This window comes from Cherax quadricarinatus, chromosome 60 (assembly GCF_038502225.1).
Source record: "Cherax quadricarinatus isolate ZL_2023a chromosome 60, ASM3850222v1, whole genome shotgun sequence".
NCBI lineage: Eukaryota > Metazoa > Arthropoda > Malacostraca > Decapoda > Parastacidae > Cherax > Cherax quadricarinatus.
This window is the reverse complement of record NC_091351.1, coordinates 2,515,985-2,532,775: the sequence shown is the minus strand read 5'-3', so window position 1 is coordinate 2,532,775 and position 16,791 is coordinate 2,515,985. Positions and strand designations below refer to the sequence as shown.

At 37.5% G+C, this 16,791-nt stretch overlaps 1 protein-coding gene across 6 annotated transcripts in view; it reads right to left on the bottom strand.

The window, feature by feature from the left end:
* Positions 1 to 16,791, bottom strand: part of LOC128694458 (HAUS augmin-like complex subunit 1) — a 28,583-nt gene extending 11,792 nt beyond the window's left edge. The window contains exons 1-7 of one of the 6 annotated variants that reach the window (XM_070097894.1): positions 16,690 to 16,791; positions 9,974 to 10,083; positions 9,634 to 9,730; positions 7,872 to 8,046; positions 4,447 to 4,547; positions 4,254 to 4,328; positions 1,028 to 1,119 (exon numbers count right to left, since the gene is read on the bottom strand). In XM_070097894.1, coding sequence (XP_069953995.1) covers positions 1,028 to 1,119; positions 4,254 to 4,328; positions 4,447 to 4,547; positions 7,872 to 8,046; positions 9,634 to 9,730; positions 9,974 to 10,032 — 599 coding nt within the window. In that variant the 5' untranslated portion in view covers positions 10,033 to 10,083; positions 16,690 to 16,791. Of the gene's footprint in view, positions 1 to 1,027; positions 1,120 to 4,253; positions 4,329 to 4,446; positions 4,548 to 7,871; positions 8,047 to 9,633; positions 9,731 to 9,902; positions 10,084 to 16,689 lie in introns of those variants that run through there. The other 5 variants (XM_070097895.1, XM_070097896.1, XM_070097897.1 and 2 more) reach the window with 5 other exon arrangements.

The window sequence follows — 16,791 nt, the reverse complement described above, 5'->3', positions numbered from 1 at the left end:
TCGAGTACAGAAAAGTATCTTGGTACAGACCTGAAACCTCCTGGCGCTATATAAGGCTCCATCCTGTCACTTCAACTCCATATTGTTTCAAATGCTCTTCTCCAGACTGAGGGACTGACCACCTCAAAACTTTAAGGGTGATGGACTGATTACATCGTCTTCAAGTCTCTTCTGCTTCTATCAACTTTTCTGTACTCGACTGAAGAAACCTAGGACGAAACGTTTCGAAATAAAGATACCTAACTGTTGCATATGTGTCCCTAACAATCTGTCGGTATTTTTACCATTTTAATGTTCAATCTGTCAGACACTGCAACACAAGGGTATCTTGGTACCTGAAATCAACTTCGACTACCTCTACTAGTGGCTGGATTTGAGAGGGACCTGACCTCCCAACATACTAGTGACCTACTCTCACCTCCTCGCTATATATGGCTCCATCCTGTCACTTCAACTCCATATTGTTTCAAACTTTGGAACAATGCTCTTCTCCAGACTGAGGGACTGACCACCTCAAAACTTTAAGGGTGATGGACTGATTACATCGTCTTCAAGTCTCTTCTGCTTCTATCAACTTTTCTGTACTCGACTGAAGAAGCCTACTGTGTAGACGAAACGTTTTGAAATAAAGATACCTAACTGTTGCATATGTGTCTTACCTAACAATCTGTCGGTATTTTATACCATTTTAATGTTCAAGTATGGAGAAGGTGCATGAGGCACTGCAAAAAAATGAAGGGGTAAAAAGCAGTTAGGATCGATGGGACCATGACAGAAATGTTAAAAGCAGGTGGGGATATAGTTTTGGAGTGGTTGGTGCATTTGTTCAATAAATGCAGGAAAGGGTTGAAGGTACCTAGTGATTGGCAGAGAGCACATATAGTTCCAAGAATTAAGGATAAGACAGTAAGCAAGATTGCAGATGAACAAGGTGGTTTTAGGTAGGGTAGACCAATGTTTATTTTGAAGCATATAAAAGGAATGTGATACGGTGGATAGGGAAATTTTAACAACTAAAACAACATACCCTTGAATTTCCTTGAGTTTGCGAGAGAAGTCTCGATTCGTCTCTAACAAGCAAGCAGTTTGCCTCTTCTCATGTTCACGCTCATTCATCACCTGGAATGAGTATGAAGTACAGTATGTACTGTGTTACATTATAAGCTTTCTATGTTCAAGTGCCTTTTATTAACATCAAAATGTTTATCAGTCTTACTATTGTCATGCAAAATATTTTTATACATTTAGTATGTTTTCGATATGCAGTACTACATACTGTGTATGAAATTTATACACAATATTCAATTTGTTTTTTTATTAACACACTGGCCATTTCCCACCAAGGCAGGATGACCCAAAAAAGAACACTTTAATCATCACTCACTCCATCACTGTCTTGCCAGAGACATGCCTACACTACCCACCTCTAAGACTCAAGTCTGGCTAACCAGTTTCCCTGAATTCCTTCATAAATGTTACCCATGCTCACACTCCAACAGCACTTCAAGTCATCAAGTCATAAAAATCATTTGCCTCCGCTCACTCCTATCTAACACACTCGCGCACAATTTACAATTTTATTATTAGTTTTGCTACTAGTTTAATTTTTGAATAATGAACTTTTCCATATAAGAAATAAACAGCTAATTTAGTTTCGTAACATTTTTATACCTTCTCTGAAAATAAAAGTTATTATAAATTTTTTATATAAAAGAAGCACTAAACCCATAAGAATATTTAAGCAACTGGAGAATGGGAGGGAAATCAGATTTGACCCAAGGAAAGGGTCAGTAGCCCTCCACTCCATTAATACAAAGGCACTCCTTCAAAGGATTACAAAATAATAAACAGAACTGCCTGTGCTGTACTTTACCATGCTGCAGTATTCTCTCTACTTCCAGACAGCATCATCAGGTTTGATAGGACAGGAATCGTCTCATTATAAGCATATCAAGTGAACTGTGCCCAACGGGTAATCTTCAGGCTTATTTGCTGAAGAATAGAGTCAAGGGGTAATCTTCAGGTTTATTTGCTGAAGAACAGAATCAAGGCAAGACTTTCAAAGGTACACCAACATTAGTAAACAATGAGGACCAGGGTCTGGGACCTCACAATCTTTTGGTTTATCTTAAATTTTAAGATATAATGGACCCTGAACTGAGCCCTGTTACCTCCTGTCATATGTTTAGACTGAGGATGAAAATACTGGTACTGTCTGACTTACGACCAAGCTTGGTTCCGACCAACTGGTCGTAAGTCAAAATGGACACAAGTCGAACCTTAGAAAATTGCTGATAAGGATACTTCAAAAATTAAATCTTAATCTTGTAAAGCATGTTTCAGTGTCCCTTCTCTATTACATAAGAAAATAAACATAAGAACATAAGAAAGGAAGAACACTGCAGCAGGCCTGTTGGCTCAAACTGGGCATGCCATCTCAAATCCATCCATCCATAAACATTTGCCCAACCTATTTGTTATGCTACCCAAGCCATAGAACATTTGCAGCTGGTACAAAAATAGTGATTATGTGTGAGTGAGGTGAAAGTGTTGAATGATGATGAAAGTATTTTCTTTTTGGGGATTTTCTTTCTCACTGGGTCACCCTGCCTCGGTGGGAGACGGCCGACTTGTTGGGGAAAAAAAAAAAAAATGAGAAATGAAGGTTACAAAAGCTATGGCTTGGGTAGCATAAAAAATAGGTTAGGCAAGTGTATATGGATGGATTTGGGAAGGCATGTTTCAGTGTCCCTTCTCTATTACATAAGAACATAAGAAAGGAGCAACACTGCAGCAGGCCTGTTGGCTCAAACTGGGCATGCCTTCTCAAATCCATCCATCTATATACATTTGCCCAACCTATTTTTTATGCTACCCAAGCCATAGCTTTTGTAACCTTTCTTTCTCATGTACCAGCTGACTTTTCCACCATATGTATAACTACTACTACTACCTCTACTTGTGTGGGCGAAACGTCAATAAAGGATCACATTAGTATACTGCTGCATTTGACCGTGCATCTGGCAGCCCTGCTGCCACACACACGATCATAAGTCGAGTGGTTATATGTCACGCCCAGTCGAGTAAGTCTAGGATTAAGATCCAGGATGGCCTAAGAACTGAGAATTCTACCTCAGTTCAGAAACTATTCTCTACTGCAATAATTACAAGTGAGAGTAAGGTGAACCTTGAACCATCCTGTATTTAAGTAAAATTAAAACACTGTAAACTATAGTCCTGACCACAGTCATGATGTAGTTAGGCCAGACAAATTAAGGCCAACTATGAAAGAATCATATGCAAACACAGTGGAGGGCATCCAGCAAATGAAAACATTGGCATCTGGGAAGGTGAATGTGATCACCGATGTCCTGAGTTTACCGGGCACTAATTAGCCAAAACAACTATTTGTTGCTCATTACAAGTAAGGAAGCAGAATATTAGCTTTCGCTTTGAGTGTAGACGAGTTGTGGATGCACCAAGGCAGATGGCAGGGGGCCGTCAGGGTCTTTAGCACCATCACTTTTGGTTACTTTTGCCTCAAAGCCATAAAACTCTTTTCAGATTCTCTATTGTAAGTGTTGGAACTGTCACTGTCAAATAACAGATAATTTGAGAGTTTGCAAGCAAGAGTGTCACATTGGTGTGCCATGGTGAACAATGGTGGACTAGCATGACATTCCCATAATGCACTGAAGTGCCCCAGATTTTTTTTTGCATACTGCACACACTAACCATGCAGACCCATTTTCTCATACCTAGACCTCTCAGCCTCTTGTGCCAAATTTAAAAGCTAGAATTTATGCATAGACCTACATAAACAGTACTGGCCTCGATGGCGTATATCTACATGAGCAATGGTCAAAGGGTTAAAAATACCCTATCTGTGCGAGCTATAGGTATTATGGGTTGGGAGGAGGGGAAGGTTCACTGAAACCCATAAGTTTAGAAAGTTTTAATTAGAGCGATCTGAAATGAATTAAGCCAATATTATGCTCCACTTACTAATATAATTTGTCTAAGATGGAAAATACATGTTTCAGCTTTATTTTGTATGTCAAGAAAATCTCAACTATGTAGGGCAATATGAAACATAGTTTATAAGTACCAATCATAAAAATGTTCTAAATAATGGTGCGCATCTTTCTGTTATTATACCATGAGAGAAATATAAGTGCATAAGAATAATCTATTAAATAATAAATTTGAGATATATAAAAATGACTACAGCTCCAATCTACATGCATCCTTACCTGCATGTAGTCCATTTCCAGCTGGTTCATAGCTAGGATAATATTAGTACTTGTGGGGATCTGGACATCAAGAACCTGTAAATTAATTCTATTATGTAATATGTATCATAACAAACATACCCAAAAATATGATTACCACTATTTTTGCCAGATTAATCTAATATGGTATTTTACTGTACTTTAACAGGCTTACCTGAGTTGTACTATACAGAGCCTTTAGTCCTTTCTGACCTTCTGGGGATAATATATTCTCCTTGATTTTCACATGTTCCAACCATTCTCTCAGCTGCCTGCCTGTAATTGACATAACAGACATGAAACAGTAAGTGAAACTTCTGGAGACAAACATTTTTCCATCATATCGGCAATTTCCCGCCACAGCAGGGTGACCCAAAGAAACACATTTAACATTCTTCATTGAACAAAGTACATACACAGTATACATAGTAGCCAAAGGAAACACTACACTGGATACTTCAAAATAGCCTTCAGATACATGGATTGCAAAAAACAATGTAAACCAATTCTTTACAACATACGCTGGACCAACACTGAAACATGCCATGATAGTATGGTGTCCTTGCATATAAAAAATAGATAAGATATAAAATGCCCAAGACCTATGACAAAATGTCTCCCAGAGCAAAAAACAATTACAGGTTACTAAGGCTGAAAATACTGAAACTGTTCTTAATGACTGATACGAAGAAACAAGGACACAATCACACTAAAGTTCATAAAAGAATGTAAATAAACAGATAAGATTTCTTATTACCATCAAGGAGAACATAAGGCCACATTGGTTAATGGAGAAAGATTAGCATTACTAAAAGAAAAAACTTTTTCTTCGTGAACAGATCCTATTTTAGTATTCTACTGAAATGGAACTCAGAATGTAGCCTGTACAAACAAATATAAACATTAAAAAATTATATGAAAAAACTAAGCACTCTAGATAGGACACCATGAGCATAGCTTTGCTCCTGTAACTACAAACAGACCAATACAAGTAGATATTGTACTTGGATTTATGCATTAGATTTATCATAGTCATAGATAACTCAGCATTGTAGGCATGGTAAAAAAGTGGAATGGGGAGGCATGACATCAGAAGTAAAAAATGTATAGTACTGTAATACTGAGGCTGAGGACTATAAAGTATAAATAAGGAATTCCCAGCCTGTGCAATAAATCAATTGTGAATAGGTTAGACAAGATCTGTGTTAATGCTGGGTATTTTAGTGGGGTTATTGAGATGGTTTGGACATGTAGAGAGGATGGAACAAAATAGAATGACTTTGAGAGTACACAAATCTGTAGTTGAGGGAAGGCGTGGTAGGGGTCAGCCTAGGAAAGGTTGGAGGGAGGAGGGGGGTTACAGGAGGTTTTTGTGTGTGAGGGGCTTGGATTTCCAGCAAGCGTGCTTGAGCATGCTAGACAGGAGCGAATGGAGACAAATGGTTTTTAGGTTTTTAGGACTTGACATGCTGTTGGAGTGTAAGCAAGGTAACATTTATGAAGGGATTCAGGGAAACCGGCAGGTCGGACTTGAGTCCTGGAGATGGGAAGTACAGTACTCTGAAGGAGGGGGTGTTAATGTTGCAGATTTATAACTGTAGTGTAGGCATGCCTCTGGCAAAACAGTGATGGAGTGAATAATGGTGAAAGTTTTTCTTTTTCAGGCCACCCTCTCTTGGTGGGAAATGGCCGAAGTGTTAATAAATAAATAAATTTTAGAGTGGGATTCAGACAGCCTGGTTGACTAAGCAGTCAATAAGGAAACCTGGTCTCAGGACCATGGTGAAGATAGAACACCCAAAACCTGCCACAGGTAAGGCACTGATTGAAGGCGAGACTGGAAATACAAATTGTTGTGCCTCGATGAGCAAGGTATTCTATTAAAAGATGCTCAACTGTGAGCATAGCCTGGAAATTTTCATAGCAACCCATCCTGCATAAGGATACCAGAAGGATACCAGAAGGATACCAGAAGCCATTCATGTTTTTTTTTATTTTGTTACTGTTGATTACTGTTGAGGAGTTGTTGAGGTGGTACAGACATGTAGAGGATGGAATGAAATAGAATGACTGAGTGAATAAATCTGTAGTGGAGGAAAGGTGGGGTAGGGGTCAGCCTAGGAAAGGTTGGAGGGAGGGGGTAAAAGGAGGTTTTGTGTGAGAGGGACTTCGACTTCCAGCAAGCATGAGTGAACATGTTAGATAGGAACAAATGGAGGCAAATGGTTTTTAGGACTTAGACGTGCTGTTGGAGTGCAAGGTAACATTTATGAAGGGATTCAGGGAAACCGGTTGGCAGGACTCGAGTCCTGGAGATGGGAAGTACAGTGCCTGCACTCTGAAGGAGGGGTGTTAATGTTGCAGTTTTATAACTGTAGTGAATGCACACCTCTGGCAAGACAGTGATGGAGTGAATAATGGTGAAAGTTTTTCTTTTTCGGGCCACCCTGCCTTGGTGGGAGATGGCCGATGTGTTAAAAATAAAAAATTTATGACTAAACAGAGGTTAATGTAAGTCAGCCTAACCTAACTTACCCTAACATTACTATTCAAGAATAACAAATATTAAATTTCCACAATTCATTAAATCAGGAAGAATCAACAAAAGGGAGTTGGGAAAAAACAGAATGCCCCAAATGAAAAAAATACGTAGGTTGCTCACTGAATAACATAGGCTACGTTTCCTTAAGACGACCAAAGGCAAGCATGGTGTCACTAACACAGCCATAAACAGCAATGTGTCATGGAAAAAAAATGCTAGGGTATGCAAATGACACAATCTTTAGAAAAAAGCTGAAGTATGAATATTACTGTATTTTATTAATTCATTTAAGAATAAATAGGAAATAGTAACATAGCACAACTCAATGGAAATCTTGGATTTGAGGAAACTGGTCGGTAAATTTGATGAAAAATTATGACTTGCCCCACAGTTACTGAAATAATGCCTTAGCAATTTAGAGAAGAGTTAACTTTTGCTATGTTTCTCGACCTTGAGAAATTTTGGCTTAAGTTTAAATTTGTTTCAAAGTAAAGAAGCTGCACTCTAAAGACATTAAGTCACAAAATCAAAAAGAAATATTTTAACAGACCTCTCACAATGCATATACATACATGCTAAACTACACTCCTGTAACTGCATTTTCAGTTTGGTGGTAATAAATGCAGTGAAATGTAGATCACTTCATCTTATCACCTCCAAAGTCTACTGAATTTCTGAAGTGACAATAGCCTCATGCAGTGATAATATTTCTTTCAAAAGCAAAATATAACAGACTCTAAATGTTAAAACCAATTATACTATTTCAAAATGTTACACACAAAAAAAATCACAATAATGACAAAAAATGTCTAACATCAACGGACAAACTCAACACGTTACTTCACAAAGGATAGTACTGCGCAACGTGATCTATGCTGCCACCATACTTTACTCAGGAAGTGCGCAAAAGTTCAAGTACAGGAACTATTTGATAGCACCTCATATTTCAATACCACCATCAGATATGATACTGAACCTAGTCATTTTCTTAGTCTATTTAATTCTTGTTTAACCATTAAATTAGAACAATGTATTCTAGTAAGCTTAATCAAGATTACCTTCAGCGCTATATTCTGATGCTTTGAGAGCATAATCCGATGCAAGAACCTTGGCATTTTTTTCCGAGCATTTACTCGCCGTCATCAGTTGATAAAGAATGTTAATGGTACATTCAGTTTTCTCGTATGGAGGAACTTGCTCTTTTCCATACACCTCTTGCAGCCACTGTGCCACCTGCCATAACAGAATTACATATAAATGTTCACTGATTATTTAAATATATCAATCTCATTCTGGCTGACCTAGGGAAAAGGGCGAGTAGTAATAGGAGGGGAGAGAGGAAGGAGGACAAGAAACTGAGTGTGTGTGTGTGTGAGAAAGTGAGTTGAGAGAGGAGGAGGAGTCATGGGGAGGGGGGAGAGTGAGCACATAAAACTTGTGCAGTATTAAGATATTTATTGGTGGACAAAGCATCTCAGTGTCCTGATTCCATATATTTTTCAGTGTTGATCATCATTTGTAACCATAGAGAAGGGGAAGACAGAGTTGGGAAAAGAGTGGGGGAAAAGAGAGAAATTATAAAGGGTGAAGAGAAGACAGAGGGAAAAAGAGGGAGAAAGGTTGAGGAAAAAAATAAGGGAGAAGAAATATGGGAAGGGTAGAGATAGGGACAAGGGGATGAGAGATTGGGGAAACAGTGAAGAGATAAGTAGGAAGGTGATGAAAAAAATGTGAGGGGGGATGTGATGGCCAGGCAATCCTATACATAGTTTTAAATTTTAGTAATGAATCTCATTCTTATTAAAAACACAGAATTATTTTACTAAAACGTGTTTGAATATTGTACATCATTTTTAGTGATTAGCATACTCTGAGAGAAGGAGAAGAAAGAGAAGAGAAATGAGACAACAAGTAATGAGAGATGAGATGAGATGAGAGAAACAAGAAACAATGAGAGACAAAGGGGAGAGAGAGAAGGGAGATTGTATGTCGCTGGGAAACACTCACCATGCAAGTCAACACAGTGTACAGTACAAATTGCCCTAGTGCAAAACAATATTGTTTATTTAAAAGCAAATCACTTACTTTTTGACCAAAACATTCATAATTACATCAGGATTATTATTATTATTATTATTATCAAGGGGGAAGCACTAAACCCGGAGGATTATACAGCGCCTGGGGGGGGGGGATGTGGAAGGCATTCAGGCTTAATTCAGGGAACTGGAGCACAGATCCAATTCCCTAAATCAAGAGCCCCTCACCAACATCAAGGAACCTTCCTTGAGGGGAATTACATCAGGAGAATAAATATTTCAAATATGTAAGTGACAAAAGCATTGTGCAACAGGTGAATATGCTACCAGAGGAACAAGACCACAATGTATAATACGTACAGTACTTACAATTTACAAGAGCTTACAATTTATGATCATCGTAAAGGAATACATAAATTATCCACCTAAATTATCCATTAATTAGTAGAGTAGCCAAAGCTTTAAATATTATATATTTTATGTTTTCAAGTAGTAAAGCAATTACAGTGGACCCCCGCTTAACGATCACCTCACAACGCGACCAATTATGTAAGTGTATTTAAGTAAGTGCGTTTGTACGTGTATGTTTGGGGGTCTGAAATGGACTAATCTACTTCACAATATCCCTTATGGGAACAAATTCGGTCAGTACTGGCACCTGAACATACTTCTGGAATGAAAAAATATCGTTAACCGGGGGTCCACTGTACTATTTAAGTTTCTGATAATTTAAACATTGGCTGTAACTTTTTTCATTTATTTTCTGACACCTAGTGATCCTTACCTCCCTGTGTTTGAGGTCCATATCTTGAACAGCGGTGAACGACAACCTACCAAAGCAAGACCGAACACTGTAGTTCACTTTAGAATAAACCACTGACCTGGAATTTTGGATAAACATAATACGCTCCAATATACGTAAGGTAGCAACACTTTCACACATTTTCAAGTTATGCCCAATTTGTATACAAAGTGCCATGGAGAATGCATTTTCTTATACTGGTATACAATACCAGTACAGTAATACAACAAATGTGCAGTAAATATACTTACTGTATAGTAAATAAGTGTGCAAGTATAAACCTACACAAAATTAAACCATATTACTACTTCCCACATCTTACTGTAAGGTATCCAGCAATAAGATATTATATTCATGGGGACTGTCATCAATTACAGCCATCCATCGTATCCATCATGGGGGAGCACTAAACCCACAAGGGTCATACAGCACCTGGGGGAATGGGAAGCAATCAGGTTCAATCCAAGAAAGGGGAGATCAGTTCCACTTCAATCAGGAACCCCTCACTAGCATTAAATAACCTCCCACGAGGGAGATTCATGGTTAATGCTAAGGATTCAGACAAGTTTGTAAGTAAAAGGATATTGACATTAGTGTGTCAATTGTTATTTCAGTATCCAACAATCAATAAAGGTTTATTTGTGTGCACTGTGCTTTTTTTAAGTATTTACTGTCTTAAGAAACTAGTTCCCTGTATAACATCTTTCAAAATTTTAAGTTTCTTTCTCTAAAGAGCAGTAAATTTTGGAATCTAAGGAAACATTTGCCTTGGATTCAATAATTTAATATTTAGAAATCAAACAGATTAATAATGTACACATGTATTATTATTCTATACACACTAATACATGACATGATATATTACAGGACCATGGTTAACTATCACACAACTGACCTAACAAAAGTTCTTCCAATTCTTTAATACATTGCCCACAATGTTTGCAACATGATTCATAATGAAATAGAAGAAAAATGTTATAAGGGGACTGGAACTCACTATAATAGAATTGAGAAAAATAGATGTAATAACATACACAATACGGCACAGGTTTCTCTCGCTCTATGTTGTCTCATTTTGTGTGTATTCACCTTTATACAGTGAACCACTTCTGTCATTAATTCACTGTATGTGAACTAAATTTGTTCTGATGCAGTCTTCCAGTTCCAACACCACTTGATTTTTTTAACCATCTCTCTTTAAATATAATTTGAACTGGTTTAAATGTACATTTACAAATAAGAAATATGAGAAAACAGATTTAGGTATGGGAAATACAGTATGCATATTTTGAAAATCCTATGACTGGGTTTCAATTCAAGATTCTTCTGCAAATTCAAAAGGAAGTGAGCACCAAGACAGAGGAAACTGAGCTGTGCCAACACCAGGCAAGGGCTAGGAGTGGAGAAGAGAAGGAAAGAGAAGGGGAATATGTATTCACAGGTTCATAACATGTGCACATCAACCCAGGTTATCACAGATTGGGTGGTTGGAGAAAGGAGGATAGAAGGAAAGAGAATTATGAATTTTTGGGGATTTTCTTTTTTCTCTCTGGGAGGCAAATGAATCTTTTACTATGTATGTGTGGTAGGCTTTCATATTTTTGGTAAACACAAATCAAGAAATGTAGAATTGGCAAAGTCTTGGAACACATCCTTATGTTTTACATCTTATGTTGAGTTTACTTTACGAGATTTTGCTTTGAATAAATTATATGCCATCCTTGTCAGGTCACTGTTATATGTTCATAGGGGAGCATTAAATCTATAAGGGTCATACAGCACCTAAGGATATTGAAGGCAATCATATTCAATCCAAGGACAGGGAGAATAGGACCAATTCCTTGGACCAACAGCCCCCTTACTGGCATGAAGGCACCTACATCCCTTGAGGGGTTAAGGAAGCCAACAAAATTAAGACAGACCCAAGGGCTGAAGCTTAAAACCAACATATTCAACTACCGCAGTTAAATAGCAATTTTAATAAAATATACTGTATTACAGAAACACTAATTAAAAATAATAAAAATTACTTTTTGCTAAATCTCAGTGTACAATAAAATAAGGCATTGAGGGATTGCGTCACGACTGAGATGGGCAATAGTGAAAACGAGTAAATTATAATCTGTGTAAAGAAATTTGAAAGGTCACTTAATAAAAACATTATGAAGAGAGGAGGGAGGAGAGAGCAAAACTGAATGATAATTATTGAAAAAATACAAGCAAAATTTTTATTTACAGTATACTATATGACTATTACAGTAGTCTGTCTTTTATAAATTATTATTGCTTTATTCCCAAAAAATGTTTTATAATAAACCTTCGATTTAACAGATTAACAGAAAAGACGGGGAGCACATAATGGCAAATGTGGTTGGACAGATATTTTTTTACTAAAATCTTAACAGAGTTCATTTCTGCAACCAATGGACTTTGTTTCAGAATCAATTAATCCAGCAAATTCTGTCCAGTATTTCTCAAGTGTGTTAAACTGTGGTCCATTAAATCAAGGGTCTGCTGCACTTCAAAATAAGTCCATATAACACAAATTTTCCAATGAAGCAAATTACTTTTGCTGAATTACCAGTACACTATACAGTCCAACATCACATAACAAAAATAAGTGTGGGAATCTCTAGAAATTGCAGTATCTAATTATCCAGACATATACCTGTTACACCACCAAATATGTCAGCATCAATTGAATTAGTGATAGAGAGCTCTGGTTCTTTTGTCAACTGCTGCATCAGATACTCTAGAGGCTTCTTCAAACAAATCCTCTTCAAGACACTTATTTCAAAGTAGCCAATTTTATGTTTAGAAGGGTATGTGATGCTTTTGCCTTTTACTTTCCTTTCCTTAACGTCAATTTTGTTAGCACAAAGGACAACGGGAATATCTGGTCGCACTCTAAGAATATCTTTATGCCAATTTGGTACATTTTTGTATGTTATTTTGGAAGTTACATCAAAGAAAATGACAGCTGCATCAGCACCAGAATAATATGCATCTCTTAAAGGACCTAACTTTTCTTGGCCAGCTGTGTCCCATATGACTACCGTACTTGGGCCATGGGAGGTGTTAACTGCGATTTCGTGCTTCTCTACTCCTAATGTAGCGATGTATTCTTTCCGAAAATCCTCATTTTGTAGTCGAGCAACAAAGCTAGATTTTCCTGTTCCACCATCACCAACCAGTACAATCTTGTATTTTCCAGGCTTAAAACAGCTAGTGGAATCTGGCAGTGTTTGCCCATCACTTGATGAGTGACATGCTTCCTCCATCCCTGATTTTATATGCAAGATGAAATACCAGACTGTATCATTGGAACTTTCAAGCTGCTGATGTCAGATGGCTTTAAGGCTGAAAAGAAAAAAAGGTAGAGTTGGGTTATCCTGGTCTAGATTAAAACTAAGGCTTTATGTGTAAAACACACAATTTTATAACTGCTGTGAAATACATGAAACTCCAAACTAGGAATATAAATAACATGAAATAGTAACTACTGTAATGCCTTAGTTAAATCTGACCAATTGAACTTAGTACTCAACTCTTCCTTTATTTTGCAGTTTTACTATCTTATATCTGCTTTTATATATATATATATACGTATACATAAAAAAAAGGAACTGGTGCACTTGTCTGAATTAGTTTAAATGCTAAATTTAAAACTGTTTGAAATTTGGAAGGTTGCACTTTGTTTTTACTTCACTTCCCATAATCAATTTGATGTGTGCAACACACTGAAGAAATGAGTATAGAAATCAGTGATAGACTAACTGCCAATACAATATTTAAAGGGCTATTAAACATCCCACGATACTTCACGCTTAGAGTAGAATAGTTGCCTATGGATCAATATATAGTCATGGGGAAGAACTAATCCCATAAAGGTCATACAGTACCAGGGAACTGGACAACTAAAAGGAACATCAAACTACAAGTTTATAGAGGTGTTTTTCACTTAATGCTGTAGGTGTGCTAAGGCCTTGGCAGTTGTACTCAGCTCAATCAGGCAATCAACGCTTAATTTCATATATGTACAATATAGGTAGTAATAAGAATCCTCAGTGCAGCTTCTGAACTGCAGGGATTGCATGTGGATTTACTGATAAAAATCTGACATTACATGAGAGTAAATTACCATAGAGTGAGCCCACAAAGTGAGGGAACAGGGGTGCAGTCATGGGAAAGAAGGGGAAATAGTCTAAGGGAACTAAAGCACCATATTCGACAGAAGCAAATACTTTTATTTTTCAATTCAATGGCTAATTTTCACTGTATTATATTGACCAGTGACCACAAAAGAATGATAACTTCAGAAATTTCACATATGCTGTATATATACATAAAATCATTTGTTTTTAAGACAATTTCTTTGATTTTCTCAGTATCTTATGCTCAAGCCCCCCCCACTTGAAATCCCGGCTTAAGCCTACCCCACCAGACAAAACCCTTTGATGCAACACTGTGAGAAACACTTCTATCCTGTCACACTGTTGGAGGAAATAGTAGAGGTGGGAACGAGCGGACTGGAGTAGATAAGTCAGGTAATGGGGAAATTAAGATCAGTTGGATCATGTTTAATTAGATTGGCTCCACTCAGTAACAGTTCCCACTTTGGTCTAAGCATTTTCTTCTGTAATTTCCTTCAATCAATCAATTTACTTCCGCATGATGCATAATTTGTTCAAAATTGGGCGACGTAACATCTTTCAAATGGAGTCATTTAGTTACGCAGAACATTTCAGACTGTAATTGCTTTATAGATCCACAATAAAATGTCAACATTAGTTGCATCTGAGTCCTTTTAACTAAAAACCTTTAACCTAACTTACGGTCAGAAGGGCTACGGAATTTTACATAGATGTTTATAAGACAACAACGCTTTTTACAATAAAACAGATTACATGAATATTAAACAAATGTATATGAAGCAGAAAAAAATCATGACACTTAGATTATACTATATTAAGGTTACTCTGCTAATTAAAAATAAAAGTAAGAAAGATGACAATATGAGTGAAACTATTTTTGCAGAATGTGATAAGAGAATGTTACATGTAAAATTAAAGATTCTGTATTTCACAATGATACATTTCAAAGGACCCCAGTGGAAATAAGTCACTGACTTTTTTGGGTTATCTTAGGTTCTCTACACATATGCTGCTATGTATGATAATCTATGTAACTGTATTTGTGTATACCTGAATAAACTTATTTACTTACTGTGTTAATATTGGTTGAATTACCGACAATAGGTTAAGTAAAAGGACACATGCAACTAATGTGACATTTTTATTGTGGCAACATTTCACTCTCCAGGAGCTTTGTCAAGCCGTTGACAGCTTGACAAAGCTCCTGGAGAGCGAAACATTGCCACAAAAATGTAACACTAGTTGCAGTTGGCCCTCTTACTTATAATACTTACTGTACAGGGACGGGCGATATTTAGGTGCTCGTGCAGAAAGGCCCTTATTATTGTTATCAAAACCAAGTGCTAAACCCACCAGGGTTATACAGTGCTGCAAAAAATCCCTTAGTATACAGAGGATGACTCAGTGTATAAGCAAGTTTTTTTTTTTTTAATCTCGTTTACCTGGAGAGAGTTCCGGGGGTCAAAGTCCCCGCGGCCCAGTCTGTGACCAGGCCTCATGGTGGATCAGAGCCTGATCAACCAGGCTGTTACTGCTGGCTGCACGCAATCCAACGTACGAACCACAGCCCGGCTGGTCAGGTACCAACTTTAGGTGCTCGTAAGGTGCCTGCTTGAAGACAGCCAGGGGTATATTGGTAATTCCCCTCATGTATGCTGGGAGGCAGTTGAACAGTCTTGGGCCCCTGACACTTACTGTGTTGTCTCTTAACGTGCTAATGACACCCCTGCTTTTCATTGGGGGGATGTTGCATCGTCTGCCGAGTCTTTTGCTTTCGTAGGGAGTGATTTTCGTGTGCAAGTTTGGTACTAGATCCTCTAGGGTTTTCCAGGTGTATATAATCATGTATCTCTCCCACCTGCGTTCCAGGGAATACAGGTGCAGGAACTTCAAACGTTTCCAGTATTTGAGGTGTACATGCTGTGTTAATTTTTTTCCGCTTGCCGGCTTGGGCACGCAAGTTTATTCAGGGATATGCAAATAGTTATGTAAATCACACATAGCAGCATATGTATAGAGAACTAGAATAACCCAAAAAAAAGTCAGCAATTTATTTCCATTGGGATTCTTTTAATACATGCCATAGTACGTATACCATTCCTGACCATGGATAGATATGACTCACAAAGTCGTAATGACACAATTGCAAACAAACCATACCACAGGCGGGGATAGAACCCGTGGTTACCGCAACAGTCTGGAGTTTTGACTCTCTGATCACGGGTTCTATCCCCGCTTGTGGTATGGCTTTTTTTATGGATAGATATATTAATTTACATTTATATCGGTGTATCAAGTAAACTGAAGTATTTTGCAAAATATGGAAGTAACTGGTTACTTAACCTAGAACCTCAAGGGAAATTTACTATGAATTTACTGGGTTATATTTCCTTGATTTAAAAAAGTAAATATGACCAAATAGCTGCAAAAATATCTGTAAAATATCTGAAACTTGTGTATTGAACATGAATTTTAAATTTAATTAAAGTTTACTCAGGTAAAATAATCTTTTTTTGATAAACTCAAAATTTCTACGTATTTCATTTAAAATACCGGGAAGCACTGTACCCGTAGGGGTTTTACAGCGCCTGGGACAAATTCAGGTTCAATCCAAGGAAGGGGAGGATAAGTTCTCTTCCTTGGATCAAGATCCTCTCAAATTTCTACAATGACTGAATTGATTATACAATTATAAGCATAATTATATTCAGGCTCTAAACCCGTACGGTCCAGACAGCGCCTAGGGATGGGGAGGTAATCAAGTTTGATCCAAGGGTAGGGCAGCTCCAATTCCTTGGATCAACAGCCCTGACATCAAGGCACTTGCCAGATGATTCAAAATATATTAATTACTATTAGTAATATAATTTAAAATGCGTCTCACCACTATCAGGATGTAAGACGAGGTCTTCTTCTTCCTCTTCCTCCTCTTCCTCCTCTTCTTACTCTTCCTCCTCTTCCAAATATGTAATATATTATGCCTCTC